Source organism: Microcaecilia unicolor, chromosome 2 (genome assembly GCF_901765095.1).
Source record: "Microcaecilia unicolor chromosome 2, aMicUni1.1, whole genome shotgun sequence".
Classification (NCBI taxonomy): Eukaryota; Metazoa; Chordata; class Amphibia; order Gymnophiona; family Siphonopidae; genus Microcaecilia; species Microcaecilia unicolor.
In genome coordinates, this window is record NC_044032.1 from 354,881,266 (window position 1) to 354,901,141 (window position 19,876).

The 19,876-nt window shown below is 42.6% G+C and overlaps 1 protein-coding gene across 1 annotated transcript in view; it reads left to right on the forward strand.

The window, feature by feature from the left end:
- TNKS (tankyrase) overlaps positions 1-19,876 on the forward strand; it is a 505,381-nt gene that overhangs the window by 352,060 nt on the left and 133,445 nt on the right. The window contains exon 18 of the mRNA XM_030194488.1: positions 6,620-6,808. Within this exon, the coding sequence (XP_030050348.1) occupies positions 6,620-6,808 (189 nt within the window). The remainder of the gene's footprint in view (positions 1-6,619; positions 6,809-19,876) is intronic.

The following is a 19,876-nucleotide window of genomic DNA, read 5'->3' on the forward strand; positions in this document are numbered from 1 at the left end:
GTCCATAACGAGCTTTGATTTTGTGTGTTGCAGAGTTCAGGCATCTATGTTGGGTCGGTAAGGTATGCCTTTTTGAACAGGGTGGTTTTTAGTAATTTCCTGAAATTTAGATGGTCGTAGGTTGTTTTTACAGCTTTGGGAGTGCATTCCACAGTTGTGTGCTTATGTAGGAGAGGATGAATAAGTTGGTTTGTATTTGAGACCTTTGCAGTTTGGGTAGTGGAGGTTTAGATAGTTTGTGATGATCCAGATGTGTTTCTAATTGGTAGGTCTGTGAGGTCTGTCATATATCCTGGGGCCTCGCCATAGATAATTTTATGGACCAGGGTACAAATTTTGAAGGCTATACGTTCTTTGATTGGGAGCCAATGCAGTTTTTTTCGGAGGGGTTTAGTTCTTTCAAACAGAGTCTTACCAAATATTAGCCTAGCTGCAGTGTTTTGAGCGGTCTGGAGTTTCTTTGTAAGTTGTTCTTTGCATCCCGCATAAATTCCATTGCAATAGTCTGCATGGCTTAATACCATTGATTGTATTAAGTTGCGGAATAATTCCCTTGGGAAGAGTGGTTTCACGCGTTTAAGTTTCCACATTGAGTGGAACATTTTTTTTTTAAATTATTATTTCTTTATTCATATATTTCCATATATCATCACAATACGTGAATATGCAATCGGCATTTATACAAAAGGCAAAAATAAAGAGAAATATCATTAACAGCCTTTCTGTCCACAAGTTTAGGAAATTTTGGAATCCAAGAATTTAGAATTTAAAGTAAAACATATAGCAATAATTAAGGACTAGTGGTTGCAACCTCTGGTTCAGACCCCAGCCTGCATTTAGGGAGGGCACACAACATTCAATTCCACTCTAGCATCTAGAAATTGTTTTAACTGTTTTGGGTCTACAAATTGAAACTGTTTACCCTCAAGCATTACATTACAATAACAAGGAAAACGTAATATAAAAGTTGCTCCCAGTGCCACCACCCTAGGGCAGAGTTCCAAAAGGCCCTCCATCTCATCTGTGTAGGCCTTGAGAGATCAGGAACAATACGAATTTTTGAGCCCAAAAACAGATTTTCTAGTGTCTCAAGGAAAGCCTTAATACGACATTCCTGTCAGGCTCCAGCACAAAAGTAACAAGCAGAGTCAACCTCTGAGTAATTATCTCCAATGAACTTTCAAGGAAAGAAGTAAGATCCATTCCTTCCCCTGCTATCGGGGGATTTTCTTCCACCACTCCACCACTCTGCTTGTTACTTTTGTGCTGGAGTCTGACGTCGGTGCCGGGCAAGATGGTGGAGGCTATTATTAAGAATAAAATTGCAGAGCATATACAAAAAACATGGACTGATGAGACAAAGTCAGCACGGATTTAGTGAAGGGAAGTCTTGCCTCACCATCTAATGCATTTTTTTGAGGGGGTAAGCAAACATGTGGACAATGGGGAGCCGGTTGATATTGTATATCTGGATTTTCAGAAGGCGTTTGACAAAGTGCCGCACGAAAGACTCCTGAAGAAATTGCAGAGTCATGGAATCGGAGGTAGGGTATTATTATGGATTAAGAACTGTTGAAAGATAGGAAGCAGAGAGTAGGATTGCGTGGCCAGTATTCTCAGTGGAGGAGGGTAGTTAGTGGGGTCCCGCAGGGGTCTGTGCTGGGTCCGTTGCTTTTTAATGTATTTATAAATGACCTAGAGATGGGAATAACTAGTGAGGTAATTAAATTCGCCGATGACACAAAATTATTCAGGGTCGTCAAGTCGCAGGAGGAATGTGAACGATTACAGGAGGACCTTGCGAGACTGGGAGAATGGGCGTGCAAGTGGCAGATGAAGTTCAATGTTGACAAGTGCAAAGTGATGCATGTGGGTAAGAGGAACCCGAATTATAGCTACGTCTTGCAAGGTTCCGCGTTAGGAGTTACGGATCAAGAAAGGGATCTGGGTGTCGTCGTCGATGATACGCTGAAACCTTCTGCTCAGTGTGCTGCTGCGGCTAGGAAAGCGAATAGAATGTTGGGTGTTATTAGGAAGGGTATGGAGTCCAGGTGTGCGGATGTTATAATGCCGTTGTATCGCTCCATGGTGCGACCGCACCTGGAGTATTGTGTTCAGTACTGGTCTCCGTATCTCAAAAAAAGATATAGTAGAATTGGAAAAGGTACAGCGAAGGGCGACGAAAATGATAGTGGGGATGGGACGACTTTCCTATGAAGAGAGGCTGAGAAGGCTAGGGCTTTTCAGCTTGGAGAAGAGACGGCTGAGGGGAGATATGATAGAAGTGTATAAAATAATGAGTGGAATGGATCGGGTGATGTGAAGCGACTGTTCACGCTATCCAAAAATACTAGGACTAGAGGGCATGATTTGAAGCTACAGTGTGGTAAATTTAAAACGAATCGGAGAAAATTTTTCTTCACCCAACGTGTAATTAGACTCTGGAATTCATTGCCGGAGAACGTGGTACGGGCGGTTAGCTTGACGGAGTTTAAAAAGGGGTTAGATAGATTCCTAAAGGACAAGTCCATAGACCGCTATTAAATGGACTTGGAAAAATTCTGCATTTTTAGGTATAACTTGTCTGGAATGTTTTACGTTTGGGGAGCGTGCCAGGTGCCCTTGACCTGGATTGGACCACTGTCGGTGACAGGATGCTGGGCTAGATGGACCTTTGGTCTTTCCCAGTATGGCACTACTTATGTACTTATGTACTTATGTACTTATGTAATAAGCCCGAGTAAGGGGAGGCAGTGAGTCCTTATCCATTCCAAGAATATCAATCATATATTTTTTAACCATGTCCAAAGGGGAAATTAAAGGCGATTTGGGAAAATTAAGAAACCTGAGGTTTAATCTTCTAGTCTGGTTTTCTAGGTACTCCAATCTTTTATGTAGGAAATTATTATCCTTAACCAAAGCCGTTTCTACAGATCCCATTTCTTGAATTTTAATATTCACAGTCTCCAAATCTAAGGTTTGCTGTGCAGTCTTTTGCGCCTGAAGCAGGGCAGCCTCAGAAAGAGTCTTTATGTCAGAAGTATTCATTTTTAAAGTAGTTTGCATAGAAGTATGAATGCTGTAAACCATATCCCATAGTGACTCTAATGTCACAGTTGCTGGTCTATTCACACCACTAATGGCTGGAGAAGGGTGAGGTTGATCTTCAACACAAGCAAGTTTAGAAACTATATCCTGAGGCAATACCTTTGAAGCTGATTGTAGCAATAGTTTCTCGGCGTTGAGATTCAGCCTCTCCCTCAAACAGGTCGGGCTGAGCCCCTTTGGCTTCCTTCAGAGCTGCCAGCAACTCCCCTCCAGGCTGGGGTGGAGCAACTGGTTCCACGGGGCTCAGGGAAGCCCCGTTTCCATTCTCAATCGACACCGAAGTGCTGAGAGTTGCAGAGGGGGTCAAAAAGCCCTGAGGACCTGGTTGCTGTCTGAAAAATTGCAAAGTTGTCTGCCTCATCGCTGAGAAGTCACAGGAGCTGAGGGAAGTTCCTTCACTTTCCCCTCCGTTTCCCCATGCTTAATGAGGCGACAGAGGTGCCGTAGAGGACCTACAAACAGAGCAACTTCCAGGAGCTAACACAGGTGCGTCCATTCACAACGCCATCTTGGAATCTCTCGAGTGGAACATTTTCTTAACTGTGGAGTTCACTTGGCTCTCGAGTGTAAGGTTCCGGTCGATTGTAACGCCGAGTAGTTTCAGGCTGTCAGAGACAGGGAGTGTGTAGTCTGAGGCGTTAGAGTTGTGAGTTTGTTCTTATTGTGTTGAGATGAGAGGATGAGGCAGTGGGTTTTTTCAGTGTTTAGTTTGAGTTGAAATGCCTTTGCCCATGAGTTCGTGGTGTTCAGACCGAGCATAATTTCGCTGATAATTTCTGACAGGTCATGTCTAAAGGGGATGTATATTGTGACGTCGTCTGTGTAGATGAACGGATTGAGGCCGTGACCAAAGGTCCATCAAGTCCAGTAATCTATTTCCAACAATAGCCAATTCAGGTCACAAGTACCCAGCAGGATACCAAAAAGTAGTACAATTACATGCTATCCCCCTCCCCAAGGATAAGCAGTGGCTTTCCCTCACATCGTCTTTAACAAAGGATTATGGATTTTTCCTCCAGGGTCTTTTCTAGGAGTGGAGTAGTAGCCTAATGGTTAGTGCAGCAGGCTGAGATTCAGGGGAGCAATCAAAACAGCAGAGATGACAAAAAGCTAAAAACAACCAAGGGTGCATGAATGTCCTTTGATAAAAAAATATTGACAAGGACCATGTTTTGGCTATATGGCCTGCACCAGGAGTCTAAAAGAATAAAAATAATACAAATATACAACCATAAAAATATGATATAAGAAATCTGTGTGTGTGTATGTATATATATATATATATATATATATATATATATATATATATATATATATATACACACACACACACACAAAATACAATATATATATATATATATACACACACACAAAATGCAATACAGTTTATTCTTATAGTCCGCAATAACCTCAAAATTCTATTTGTTTTACAGGTTAAGAAGTCCAGGCAATTACTGGAGAATTACAAAAGCACAATTCTAATTCCAGACATTATAAAAATGTTTTTAAAAAACTTTTTGAATAAACTATAACTAGTCATAATTGTTATGTGGATTGGCTGAGTATTCCAAACACAACAGCAAGAATGGGAAAAGTAGTAGAAAATACCGACTTCAGAGGAACGTCTTTGGACTTGGATATTGTAATAATAAAGGGTTTCTGGATACCCCTATCCTACCAAAATTAGAGAAACCTTTTAGCTCTAATATATAAATCGGAGCATTATCATATAAATGTTTAAAAATCATAACACATAATTTAAACTGGATTTGGATCTCTACTGGCAGTCAATGTAAATTTATTAGCAAAGAAGTAGCCCGCTCATTAATACGTGCTGAAAGTATCAATCTGGCTGCCATGTTCTGTATTGTCTGCAATTTTTTTTAAAAGAAATTTTGACAACCCAGATAGATTGTTACAATAATCTAGCTGCCCCATTATTAGACTTTGAACCGCCAGTATACTTCTAATTCTCCACAATTTCTTCATGAGGAGAGAAGTTTTCTTTATCAGTGCATTTATCTTTGGCTCAGGAGGCAAAGTACTGGATATCCCAACTCCCAGAATCTTTGTTAGTTTCAGACTTAAAATTAGGATTGCTCATTTCAAGATGATATTGTTCCAAATATCTGATGTCTGAGAACTTATTTTTACTTTATTCAGTTTTAAATGATGGAAGTGTGTCCAGATCTCCAACAGATCAATACAATCCACAACCTTTTTGAAATTACTTCCACTGACTGCAAGACTGGCACAATATTGTAATGTCACCTGCATAGCTAAAGGACTTATAGCCAGCTTGACTTAATGTCCTAAGGAGCTCAGTAAAACATTGAATAAAGAAGGAGATAGGGAGACCTTGTGGGACACCACAGTCTGCCTTCCAAAAGTTAGATTGCATTTCATAACACTGTAGGAATGATTTGTTACAAAAAATACCCCTAATCCATTCCAAAACACTGCTCCCACTCCAAATGAGCTGAGAACTGATAACAATATGTGATCTACTAGGTCGAAGGCACATGACATCAAACTGTAATATGATTGCTGTGTGCCACCGACTCAGCAGAGATCTTCCAGCGGCCTTGATATCTGTTCTCCATTGTAGAAATGTCTTTATGGAACCTCTCTCCAAATTCGTCACTTACGTGTCTCAAATTGGGTGGGAAAAAGTCAAGATGGGAATGTAAGAAATGCATTTTCAATGACATTCGGTAGCCAAGTTGTTCATATGCTTTAAGCATGTTGTCTACTAGTTCAGCACAGTTTTCAGCTCGTCCGTTCCCAAAGAAGTTCTGCACTACTTGCACAAATGCATCCCAAGCATTAATATTATAAGTGAATAGCTTTGCATGTATAACTTAAAATCTAGACGTGTCAGGCAAATTCGGAGTTTATTTGAAATCGGCGGGTTCAATTTAGTATAAATCACATGTTTTTCTCTCAGTAGCAAAATCATTGTTGCATTGTGACTGTTATTGACAGGTGTTACTGCAAGATGCTATAAAAACTGGATGATTCCTGTTTTCAGAATGTCATTCAGGAAGTGACCGTTAAGATCCGTTTTAGCAAAATGGCATTTAGCGAAAATGATAGTTTTGATTAAATTTTTGTGGCAAAATAAGACATGGCTGAAAACATTTACTAACGGAGTTTCCTAATAAAGGTTGGACTAATGTATTTTTAAAGGTCATAATAAATGTTAAGCAGTTGCAAAGTATTTTGAAACTATGGAAGGGGTCCTGTTTTTTCTGGACACCATGTATTTATGTATAATCATTTTATTGACAACATATGCTGTATTTCACATCACAGACACCAGTTAACATAGTTCAGCGTGTAACAGTCATGTTGCTTTTCCATTATCTAAGCCAACTTTAAAACCATATATATATATATATATATATATATATATATATATATAACAATGCCAAGTGGAAAACATGTAATATCTGCTAAGGGTACTTAAGTGTTATACAGTACTTCACTAACACACATATTTCTTTTCCAGCATGTGGATATAGCAGCATTGTTGATAAAATACAACACTTGTGTGAATGCTACAGATAAATGGGCATTTACTCCATTACATGAAGCAGCACAAAAAGGAAGGACACAATTATGTGCACTACTCTTGGCACATGGAGCAGATCCAACAATGAAGAACCAAGAGGGTCAAACACCTTTAGATCTAGCTACGGTAAGTTTCATACTAAAGTCTTAAAATGCAGATTTGCTTCGTTCGTTTTTAGAAGTTTTATATATTATGTGTATTTTTGCTTTGCATAAACTGAATTCTGACTTAATTTGCATACAGAGCTATAGTTATCATATGTAGTCCTGAAAAAAATGTAGGTGAGTTCTGTTTATCCAGAGATCCATTATCTGGGGAAATATTAACAGATCTCTAGCTGGGCTCTCCCCTACCTCACTTTACCTGTCTATCATTCCAGTCCTTTCTCCCAGCTCATGTGAGCCAAGTAAACAGTGTACTCCGTAGACTGTATGGAGGGAAAAATCATCGCTGCCTGGAGATTCTGGCAAAATAATTCAGTTCAGTTGAATCGCAGGGAAAAAGCTGGAACTGCGTAGAACTGCTAGGAGTGACTGCTGAGCATTCTGAATAAATAGCTATTTTATCTATTATAATATCTAATGCTACCCAAAAGGAAAGAGCTATTTTCTCTAAGTGATGGCATATGCCCTATGTAATGCTGTTCCAAGATCATCTGAATTTTAGCTGCTTTTCTAACAATGCACATTTCTCTGACATTGTTTTTTTATATAAATTTCTTTATTGATCAACCAAACCAATAATAGTATCAAAAAGAACAGCTAAATACAAGAACTCGTATCGTATATGTGTAATAAGTTTTATTTAAAACATTTATAGTCCACATAATTGCAACGTTCTAGGCAGATTACAGTTATTGACATACATAATTTCGAAATTAGACACTTCACATTTGAAAATCAAAACTCCCACTTCCTCTTTACAATTGAAAAGATCTTGCACCATCATTTGCTTAAATGTATCTTCTCAAATTCCTACATTTGCCTGATGAAACAAAATAGTTTTAAGTTCCTTTTTAAATACCCCCAGGTTTTGCATCTCTCTCATTTCCTGAGGCAAATTATTCCATAATTGCTATTCAAGACCTAAGAAGATCTCTCGGTGAATAGTAAAATGAGTGTTACAAACTTACATTCTTCTGCCACTAAGTTGTGTTCCGTCAATGATTTTTCAATCAGCAAATAGGTCCATTGTATTGAAAGTTAGAGGGTTTGCTGAATAATATTTAGCACTTTTGCCCAATAATTCTGAAATCAGAGCATTCCGTTAACATATGCACCAAGATTCCTTTCATAAGTTTGCATTTCATGTACTGATCTCCTTCCCACAGTCCAATTTTAGCTCATGGACTGTGAGGTATATAGGTTCTGTATAATATCTTACCTTGAATTTTTTTACAATATAGCTTTTGTATAGACTTTTGTACCTCCATGAAGAAGCACTTAATGCCCTCTTCAGTTATTGTCGCTCCCAAATCATTTGTCCTTCTTAAAATCCTTTACCCCTCTCATCTCCCATCCCAATTTGTACCAGAGGAATACTTTGTTTAGAGAGGGGAAGAGCTGAATAAATAATTTGCTCTTAAAAATTATACCCCTGATGGGTCATGCTAGTTCTTTGCATTGTAATAGTGTCTAGCCTACATCTAGGCAAAGACATGGACGTTTGGTCCATCCAGTACTGCTTAAGCTGTTCAATATGCAGAAGCTTCCCCACTTAGCTGCACAAAGTGGCCTATGTATTTCCTCCCTGTTGTCTCCCCAGAGTGTAAAACTAAGTCGTCGTCTTCCTCCCCCCCCCCCCCCAATCCTTGGTTCAATCTCTGGATTCCCCCTGTAAGGTAGAAATGCCCAATTGCTCCTCTCCCCTCCTTAATTTATCTCACCACCATAGCAAGAGTTCATAAAAGGTGCTAACATCCCCAGCCTGTCCTACTACTACTACTTATTTCTATACTCTTTCATTATACAAGGCTTTTAACTTTAATAGCATTAAGTGATTATATGAGCTGAAACACCCCTCAGAAGAAAACAAGCTTTCCCTGAATGGCTCTAAGGACAATAGAAAAAAAAGGACATCCTTGTTGAGTTCCTGTTGTCAGAGAAGTATTCAGTATGTTTGTTATTCACTTAAAGCTGTGCTGTAGGTGCCTAATAACATAGTAGATGATAGCAGATAAAGACCTGCATGGTCCATCCAGTCTGCCCAGCATGGTCCATCCAGTCTGCCCAGCAAATGCACTTTAGACTTTGATCTGTAGATTCTAGGTATCCACTCTTGAGAGGGGCCTACAATACCATATTGCTTTACTACCAAAAACAGGTACTCCATGGTGATCTTGTCAAAGACCTTTTCAGCTTCATGGCTCATCCATATAGCATCTCCCTTCTATTTCCTTTCCTGTAGGGCTGTTAAAGCCTTGATTATATTTGCCAATGCAAACAATCCTGGCACAAAATCCACATGGTCTTCAAGGATTAAAAATGATCCTGTTTTCTCCAAGGACAAGCAGGCCTATAATTCTCACAGATGGGTAACACGGGTTTGCGTTGCCTGTCCAGAGCTTGTAAAGCTTAAAAAGTAGGTCTTTGAGCACGAGATGTGCTCCATTGCGCATGCACAAGTGCCTTCCTGCCCACCACGACAGTGTGAGACCAGCAGTTCTCTTTTTTTCCATGGTGAGGAGAGGACACGTCATTCTGTCGTTATCCACTCCTTACAGCTAGTTTTGTTGGTCTTTTTGTGCCTTCATCTTTTCTCTTTTTTTTATACCTCTTTCAGGGTTTACCTTATTTTATCCTTTTTTCTAAGATGTCTTTGTTTTTACTGCTCTCACTAGGCCGCATTTAGGCTTGAGCTCCAGTCGGGTTTTTCCCTTTTATCTCTTATGGTGCTGCTCTTCCTTTTGTTAGCACCATTGAGTCGTTTGATTAGGCCATGGCAGTTTTTCCTTTCATGTCATCGAAGGTTCCCCAGTGGCTTTAAATGCTGCATTCAGTGCAACAGGACCATCTCTGGCAAGGACACCCATTCTTGGTGTCTACAGTGTTTGGGGCCTGATCATACCCCTGCAAACTGTATTCTCTGTCGTCATATAAAGAAGAGAACACAGTTGGCCAGAGAGGCTCAGAAAGAAAAGATTTTTAGAGCCAGGTCCGAAGCCTTGATGTCTATCTTGGCGTCTGTGTCTTCGGCATCCGCTGTTGCATAACATCGGGTGCTTCGATCCATATGGCTGCGAGACCCTTGCACACAGGGAGTGACCGTATATAGAGTGTGTCTCCACCTGCTTCAGGCTGCCCGCTATGCAGGCCCCCCAGACCGATTGGCATCAGATTTGACCCCGAGGTGACGAGAGGACTCAACATCGTTCTCTTCGGCACCGGGGAGCATTGATGCTAGGCATTGGAAGAAGCATCAGTATAGATCATCCTCGATTCATGGTGACGGGAGCTTTGGGGCACCGAGGATTTCAATGGTCCCAAAGAAGCGTTGGCGCTGGGAGGACCATTCCCCCTCCATACAGGAGGTGCTGATGCATAGGTATCCACACAGCCAGGACCACGCACCCACTTTGACCCCATAGATTCAGCAGCCTGCTTCTACACCAGCACCCCAGTCTTTGCCAGTGTTGTCCCTCGATGAGCACCTCCAGGTCTTTCTCCCTGTGCTTTTGGCGGGGTTCTTGTAGATTTCATCGATGTCTGGTGTTTGCACCAGCCATTCCTCTTGCTTCTGTCCTGCATGATCATGAGCCTGTGGTGAGGTCTGCGACACCAATGCTGCTTGCAGTCTCAACATTGACTGCTCCCATGTAGGCACACCCTTGATATCGGTGGAAGAAGGAGTCTAAGCCGGAGCAAACACCTCAATGCCCATCTTGGGTTCGTGATACCTCTATGTTGAGGTGGACTCTATCCCTCCCTTGAAGAAATCTTGGCTGACACTGATGAGCGCTCGTGGGACTTGGAAGAGGATATATGGTACTTCTTGGAGGAGGAGGCCTATGGCATCCCATCTGATCTCTCCCCTCCACAGGAAAGGAGGAAGTCTCCACCTGAGAACCTTTCCTTCCCCTCTTTTGTAAAGGAGATGGCAGCTGCCATCCCAATTCCTTTGGAAGTGGAGGACGAATGCAGGGCTAAGATGTTCGAGGTACTGGACTACGAATCTCCTCCTAGAGAGGCGGTGATGGTCCCACTTCACGAGATCTTACTGGACGTTCAAGTGAAGAACAGGGAGTCCACTGTCGGTCCCTCTCCTTCCCAAGAAGATTGAAACCATATACTGGATTCAGTCTACCCCCAGGTTTGATAGGCCCTAGTTGTCACCTCATTTCCTGGTGGTGGAATCTGCGCTCAAAAGGGCAAGGAGTTCTAGGGATTGTGTTTCTGGATTCATCTTCCACTCTGGATTTGGGCGGAAGATGTATCAGGCCTCCATGCTCATCTCCCATATCCAGTCATATCAGTTCTACACGAGCCTGTACTTGTGGTCCTTGGTGCACAGTATGTCTGATTTAGCAAATGCTCTCCCACCCGAGCAGGCTCAATCTGTGCGCCAGCTGGTCAAGCAGCAGAAGACGTATCATAAGTTCTTGGCCAGGGGTGCCTACAACACTTTTAATGTGACCTCTAGGATCCTCTACCCAGAGTATAACGATGCATAAACTTTCATGGCTCCATTTCTCTGACTTGGACCCGGCAGTCCAGCAGAGACTGGTGGATGCCATGTACTAGGGGGGATAATCTTTTTGGAGAGAAGGTGGAGGAATTCGCTGACCTCATCAAGAAGCACACTGATACCATCGATTCTCTCTCCACCAGGCGCCTTCTGCACCTGCCACCTCTAGAAGGTTTTTTTTTTGGCAAGTTCAGGAGGGTATTTATATTTATTTATTTATTTTTTTATTTATTACATTTGTATTCCACATTTCCCGCATAGCAGTAGGCTCAATGTGACTTACAGGTTCTGGAAGGAGGGTACCAACTCCAGGAATATATACAGAGTGGAAAATAGAGTAACAGTAGGTGCAAGGAAGCTGATAAGGTTCCGGAAAAGAGAATACAACTCTGGGACGAATATATAGTAGCATATAGAGAGAAGTCATCCCAATGAGTCTGGTAAGTCTCTGGGGATGGGACTACAGCTTCTAGTGAGCAATACAAAGTAGGATAAGGGTAGAAGTACACTGAATTATAACTGGAGTGGTAAAATTCATACAGTTTGACGTAATAGGATTATGTGGAAGGGTATTCATTTCTTAGTTCGAAAGATGTGATGCATTGTTCATGAATTAGTTCAGGTCTGCTGGGTAGGCTTTCCGTGCAGAGGTGTAGGGTACATCCCTTCTCACCAGGCTCAGCCCCATTGAGCTTGTTCTTGTCAACAGCATGCACCTAAGGCCCATAGAGCTCCCCAGTCAAAGCATTTTTACTGGCTCCAGCAGAGCATAATCACTGTAAAAGTGACCATCCTGACCAACTTGCCGGTCAGGGGGAGGCTGAAATTTTACCAAGAAAGGTGGCTCCTTGTAACCTCTGACCGGTTGCTTCTTCAAATAGTCCATCTCGGTTACACCCTGCATTGGCTTCAGAGATCACCAGATTGCCCTTCAAGAGCACATCACTTCAGCTCTCAAGCAGGTACTTGCAGAGAAACTGTCTGTCTTTCTCAAGTCCCATGCGGTCCAGGTACTTCCTTGTGCAAAAGAAAACGGGGGGGGGGGGGGGGGGGGGGGGGGGGGGGGGGGGGGGGGGGGGGGGGGGGGGGGGGGGGGGGGGGGGGTGGGTGATGCATCCCATCCTAGACCTGATGAGCCTGGTCAAAGAGAAGTTCAGAATGGTTTTCCTGGGTACTCTACTTCTCATACTTCAGGAAAATGATTGGCTATCTCTCTGGACTTAAAAGATGCTTACACTCATATTCGATACTTCACTCACAGGAGTATCTTAGATTTCTTAGTCTTTTAATCTAAGCTAAAAGCCCACCTTTTTGATGCTGCTTTTAACTCCTAACCCTATTCACTTGTTCAGAACCCTTATTTTCATCATCCCTCACCTTAATATTCCCTATCTCTTGTTTGTCCTGTTTGTCCTAATAGATTGTAAGCTCTGTCGAGCAGGGACTGTCTCTTCATATTCAAGTGTACAGCGCTGCGTACATCTAGTAGCGCTATAGAAACGATAAGTAGAAGTAGTAGTAGATTTCAGCTAGGGGACACGTCACTTTCAGTATCATGTGTTGTCTTTTGGCCTCGCGACAGCTCCCAGGCTTTTCACACGTGTCGTGCAGTAGTCGCAGTGTCGTTACACAGTCTGGGAGTCCATGTTACTCCTATCTCATTGACTGACTGGTGAAGATCATTCACTAGATGGGGCTCAGGAGTCCATGTGGAGGACTATTTGGATGTTAGAGCTACTAGGATTTGTTTTAATAACCCCAAGTTCCATCTGCTCCCTGTCTGGTGATGGAGTTCATTGGTGCCCTGCTGGATACTTGGCCAGCTTGGGCTTTGCTCCCTGTATGTGGGCAGGCGCTCTTGTTGCCCTTTCCACTCACGTCCAGAGCTTGGCAGATGTTCAGGTTGTTGGGCCACATCGCCTCTACTGTTAATGTGACACCTGTGGCACGTCTTCAGATGAGATTTGCCCAATGGACCCTGGCTTCCCAGTGGTGTCAGGCTGTGAGGAACTTAGAGGATGTCACCCAAGTTCCATCAGAGCTGATTCAGTTCCTACTCTGGCAGACAATTCAATCCAATTTTTTTTTTGTTACATTTGTATCCGCACTTTCCCACTCATGGCAGGCTCAATGCGGCTTACATGGGGCAATGGAGGGTTAAGTGACTTGCCCAGAGTCACAAGCGCTGCCTGTGCCGGGAATCGAACTCAGTTCCTCAGTTCCCCACGACCAAACTCCACCACCCTAACCACCAGGCCACTCCTCCACAATTTGACTCTGGAACTCCCATTCTGAATTCTGCAGCCCATGAAAGTGCTGATGATGAATGTATATACCACCTTGGGTGGGGGAGCTCATTTAGACAGGCTTCACATGCAAGGTGCTTGGTCAGCCCAGGAAAACAAATCTCCAAATCAAATTCTGGAGTTCCGGGCAATCTGGAATGCTCTAGAGGCTTTCAGGGATCAGCTAAAAAAAGTGTATTGTACTCATCGAAACGGACAATCAGGTTGCCAGTACTACACAAACAAGTAGGGGACACCGGATCATGCCATCTGTGTCAGGAGGCCATTCAGATGTGGCATTGGGCGAACCAGCATGGATGCTTCTCAAGGTCACTTAACCTGGTGGGAAAATTCAACAACCTGGCCGACAGACTGAGCAGGGTCAATCAACCACACGAGTGGTCCCTCAGCGTGGACATTGCCAGCGAGATCTTTCATGTGGGGCACCCCTTTGGTGGATCTCTTTGCCACTGAATCCAATCACAAAGTCCCTCAGTTCTGTTACAGGCTCCAGGCTCACGACAGACTAGTGTCAGATGCCACTCCCTATTGGCCCCGGCAGATCTGGTTCTCTTCTTCTGGAGTTATCCTCTGAAAAACTATGGAAATTGTTTCCAATTCTCATGATGCAGAATGAGGATCTCTTCTGCATCCCCTAACCTTCTGTCTCAGGCCCCACAACCTGGATGTTAAGAGCTTAGAATTTGCTTCCTTGCATATTCCTGTGGGTATCTCCAGGGTCTTGCTGGCTTTCAGAAAAGAGGTGTTGCTCTTTTAAATGGAGGACGTTTGCCGTCTGGTGTGAGGGCAAAACCCTAAATCCTATTTTCTGCCCTTCACAGACCCTGCTTGATTACCTTCTGCACTTCTGAGTCTGGTCTCAAGACCACCTGCGTAAGTGTTCACCTCAGTGCAATTATTGCTTATCAACATGGTGAGGGTAAGCCCATCTCTGGACAGCCTCTAGTTGTTCGCTTCATGAGATTTTTGTAGTTGACAAAGCCCCCTGTCCAAACCTCCACCTGTGTTATGGGACTTCAATGTCATTCCCACCCAGCTGATGAAAGCTTCTTTTGAGCCACTTGATTCCTGTCATCTGAAGTACTTGACCTGGAAGGTCATTTTTTTGGTGGCTGTTACTTGAGCCCATAGGGTCAGTGAGCTTCAGGCCTTAGTGATGGATGCATCTTATGCGAAGTTTCATGATAACATAGTAGTCATCCCACATGCACCTTAATTCCTACCTAAGGTTGTGTCAGAGTTCCATCTGAACATGTCAGTTGTCTTGCCAACATTCTTCTCCCTATCTCATGCCCATGCTGGCGAAGGCGCACTGTACACATTGGACTGCAAGCGGGCATTAGCCTTTACTTTGAGCGGACTAGGCCTTACAGACAGTCCACCCAACTTTTTGTTTCTTTTGATCTCAACAGGATACATAGTAACATAGTAGATGACGGCTGAAAAAGACCTGCACGGTCCATCCAGTCTGCCCAACAAGACAAAATTACATGTGCCACCTTTTGTGTATACCTTACCTTGATTGTATCTGTCATTTTCAGGGCACAGACCGTAGAAGTCTGCCCAGCACTATCCCCCCTCCCACCACCAACCCTTCCTCACCCCACCGGCTCCGCCACCCAATTTCGGCTAAGCTTCTGAGGATCCATTCCTTCTGCACAGGATTCCTTTATGTATATCCCACGCATGTTTGAATTGATAGGGTCAGCATCTGGAAATGCACCATTTCTAACTGGCTGGCAGATTGCATTTCTTTCATTTATGCCCAGGCTGGACTGACCCTTGAGGTTCATGTCAGAGCTCACAATGTCGGAGCCATGCCTGTGTAGGTAGCCCACTTGAGTTCAGCCTCTATTGTAGAAATTTGCAGCGCTGTGATGTGGTTGAGTCTTTCTGAGCAGTTCTGAAAGAAGAGAACATTACTGTGGTAAGTGAACACTATTTTGCTTTGGGAACTTAAAGATTGGGGTTTAAAGGAGGAATTGTAGGTTAGTGTTAGGCAAAATAAAAATAAAAAGCAAATTGTATCAACTAATCTCCATAGTCTTTTCCACTTAGTTTTAAAAAGTTTGTACCACAGCATTAACAGAATCTAGCAGGCACTGCAGGATCTAGTTTAGTTTTAAGGGGGAATAAATAGAGAGAGAGAAAAGCAAGCATCATTAACTAGTTGCCATAGTGTACAAGCCCTTGTCCCATAGTTTAAACTGAAATTTCTCTCGAAATAGGCATTTTCCCCATAGTTTTAAACTGAAACCTTTTCTAAAGGTAGAAACTAAACAGCCAAAAACTCTTGTTCTAAAAGGCAGTTATTTTCTGTTCCTTGGCTGCTGGAGAGGTAGCTCATCCAGCGACCTGAATTAAGTGTTAATTAAGTGTGGGGAAGTAGAATACCTGCATAAGTTGCTGAGTCAGCTTCAGAAAGTCTGTTTAAAAAAGGCCCCTTAGATTCAAAACTATATAAAGAGGAAAGGTCCCACTGAACTATCTTTCTGAGAAGATCCGCGAGAAGAGGACATTTCTCTGGTAAATGAACACAATTTTCCTTTGTGCTTTGGGAACTTAATGATTGGGTTTAAAGGAGGAATTGCAGGTTAGTGTTAGGCAAAATAAAAATATAAAAAGCAAATTTTATCAAATAATCTCCATAGTCTTTTCCACATAGTTTTAAAAGTTTGTACCACAGCATTAATAGAATCTAGCAGGCACTGCAGGATCTAGTTTAGTCTTCCCACCACTAGGACAACTCTTCATTTCTAGTCAGTTATTGTAATTAGGGTAACAAGCAAGGAGTGCTCTTTCAGAGTTTTAAATACATTTCATTACCATCTAAGAAGGAAACACTAAATCATACAATATACTATGTAAGCTAAAACACTTTTATATTAGGCTAATATCCTTAATACTGTGGCAAGTTTTAAATTATTGAAAAACTCAAAAACACGAAGATGGAGTCAGCAGTCCAGAAGTGAGAGGGGTGCTATCCAGTCTTTTGCATTGAGTGTCACATGTATGATTATCTCCCAGTTGGTGAGATGTCATGTGTGTGCCCGATGCAAAGACTCCTCTAACTCTCAGAACATGTCCGTTCTCTGGAGGCTAGAGTAGCAGACTTGGTGGAGCTGAGGGAGACAGAGAGGTACATAGAGGAGACCTACAGGGATGTTGTAGAGAAGTCCCACCTCCAGTCTGTTAGCCCCTGTGCTACCTTGGAGGAGGAAGTCTCCTAGAAGGAGATCTCACCCTGGTGAAGTAGGAAGTACTCCTGTAGCCAGGACCTGCCCACCAGGAGATGTACTATCCTCTCGCACGCAGAGGATATGTCTCCAAGTGCTGGCCGGGAGGGAAAGGTTAGGGCAGCTGTTGTAGTTGGTGATTCAATCATTAGGCATATAGATAACTGGGTGGCTGGTGAACATGAGGATCACCTGGTGACTTGCATGCCTGGTGCGAAGGTGGTGGACCTCACGCGTCACCTAGGTAGGATTTTAGATAGTGCTGGGGAGGAGCTGGGTGTCTTGGTACATGTGGGTACGAATGCCATAGGAAAGTGTGGGAGAGAGGTTCTGGAAGCCAAATTTAGGCTCTTAGGTAGAAAGCTCAAATCCATATCTTCTGGGTAGCATTTTCTGAAAAGCTATCCATTCCACGCGCAGGGCCCAAGAGACAGGCAGAGCTCCGGTGTCTCAATACGTGGATGAGACGATTTGCAGGGAGGAGGGTTTTAGATTTGTTAGGAACTGGGCAACATTCTGGGGCAGGGGGAGCCTATTCCGAATGGATGGGCTCCACCTTAACCAAGGTGGGACCAGGCTGCTGGCATTGGCATTTAAAAAGGAGATAGATCAGCTTTTAAACTAGAAACGGGGGGGGGGGGGGGGGGGGAGGCCGACAGTCGCTCAAAAGCGCATGGTTCGGGATAAGGTATCTTTCAAAATGTCACCAAAACAGGGGAGATATCCTAATAGGTTTCAAAAGAGACCGTAGTAGATCAAGTGTCCTTAAATTAAAAATAAAAATCAGACAAAGATTGCAAATTAATACTGTCAAGTACTAAGCATCATGTAAATAGGAACAACAAACATACTTTGAAATATCATATGTGAATGCCAGGAGTCTAAGAAATAATATGGGAGAGTTAGAATATATTGCACTAAATGAAAAATTAGATATAATAGGCATCTCTGAGACCTGGTGGAAGGAGGATAACCAGTGGGACACTGTCATACCGGGGTACAAATTATATTGTGTATAGGGTGGATCGAATTGGTGGAGGGGTAGCATTGTATATTAACAAGAGCCTTGAATCAAATAGATTGGAAATTCTGCAGGAAACAAAACACTTCTTGGAATCAGTGTGGATTGAAATTCCTTGTGTAAAGGGGAAAAAGATAATGATAGGAATGTACTACCATCCGCCTGGCCAGGATGAACAGACAGATGCAGAAATGTTAAAGGAAATTGGGTCGCAAACAAACTGGGCAACACAGTAATAATGGGTGATTTCAATTATCCCGATATTGACTGGGTAAATGTAACATTGGGGCACGCTGAAATCAAGGACAGCTTTATGGAAAGAAGGAAAATTCTAGACCTAGCCTTTAGTGGAGCCCATTATCTGGTGCGGGAGGTAATAGTGCTGGGGCCACTTGATAACAGTGATCATAATATGATCGGATTTGATATTAGCTTTGAACTAAGTACACATAGGAAATCAAATATGTTAGCGTTTAACTTTAAAAAAGGAAACTATGATAAAATGAGAAGAACAGTGAAAAAAAAAACCTTAGAGGAGTGACTGCAAGGGTCAAAATTTACTTCAGGCGTGGATACTGTTCAAAAACATCCTGGAAGCCCAGGCCAATATATTCCGTGTATTAAAAAAAGGACGGAAGACCAACGACAACCAGCATGGTTAAAAAGTGAGGTGAAGGAAGCTATTAGAGCTAAAAGAAAATCCTTCAGAAAATGGAAAAAAGAACCGACTGAAAATAAGAGGAACAGCATAAGGAATATCAAGTCAAATGCAAAGCGCTGATAAGGAAGGCTAAGAGGGCTTCGAAAAAAAGATTGCGTTGGAGGCAAATACATGTAGTAAAAAAATTTTTTTCAGGTATATTAAAAGCAGGAAGCCGGCAAAAGAATTGGTTGGACACTAGATGACGAGGAGTAAAAGGGCGTCAGGTAAGACAAGCCGTAGTGGCGAGATTAAATCTTGGCTTCCGTCTTCACCAAGGAAGATTTGGGTGGGATACCAGTGCCAGAAATGGTATTCGAAGCTGCGTTGGAGAAGACTTAATGAATTCTCTGTAAACCTGGAGGATATAATGTGGCAGTTCATCAAACTGAAGAGTAGCAAATCTCCTGGACTGGATGGTTTTCACCAGAGTACTGATAGAACTGAAAAATGAGCTTGTAGAGCTATTGTTAGTAATATGTAATTTATCCTTAAATCGAGCGTGGTACCGGAGATTGGAGGGTGGCCAATGTAACACCGATTTTTAAAAAGGTTCAGAGGAGATCCGGGAATTATAGGCCGGTGAGTCTGACGTCGGTGCCAGGCAAAATAGTAAAGACTATTAAGAACAATTACAGCATATTCAAAAGTATGGATTAATGAGACAAAGTCAACATGGATTTAGTGATGGGAATCTTGCATCACCAATCTACTACATTTTTTGAAGGGGTGAACAAACATGTGGATAAAGGTGAGCCGTGATATTGTGTATGTGGATTTTCAGAAGGCGTTTGACAAAGTACCTCATGAAAGACTCCAGAGGAAATTGGAGAGTCATGGGATAGGAGGTAGTGTTATAGTTGGATTAAAAACTGGTTAAAAGATAGAAAACAGAGAGTAGGGTTAAATGGTCAGTATTCTCAATGGAGAAGGGTAGTTAGTGGGGTTCCCCAGGGGTCTGTGCTGGGACCGCGCTGCTTTTTAACATATTATAAATGAAATTAGATGGGCGTAACTAGTGAGGGAATTAAATTTGCTGACACAAAGTTATTCAAAGTTGTTAACATCGTATGAGGATTGTGAAAAATGACGAGGACCTTACAAGACTGTGAGACTGGGCGTCTAAATGGCAGATGACGTTTAATTGAGCAAGTGCAAAGTGATGCATGTGGGAAAGGGGAACGTGAACGGTAGCTACATAATGCAAGGTTCCACATTAGGAGTTTCTGACCATGAATGGGATCTAGG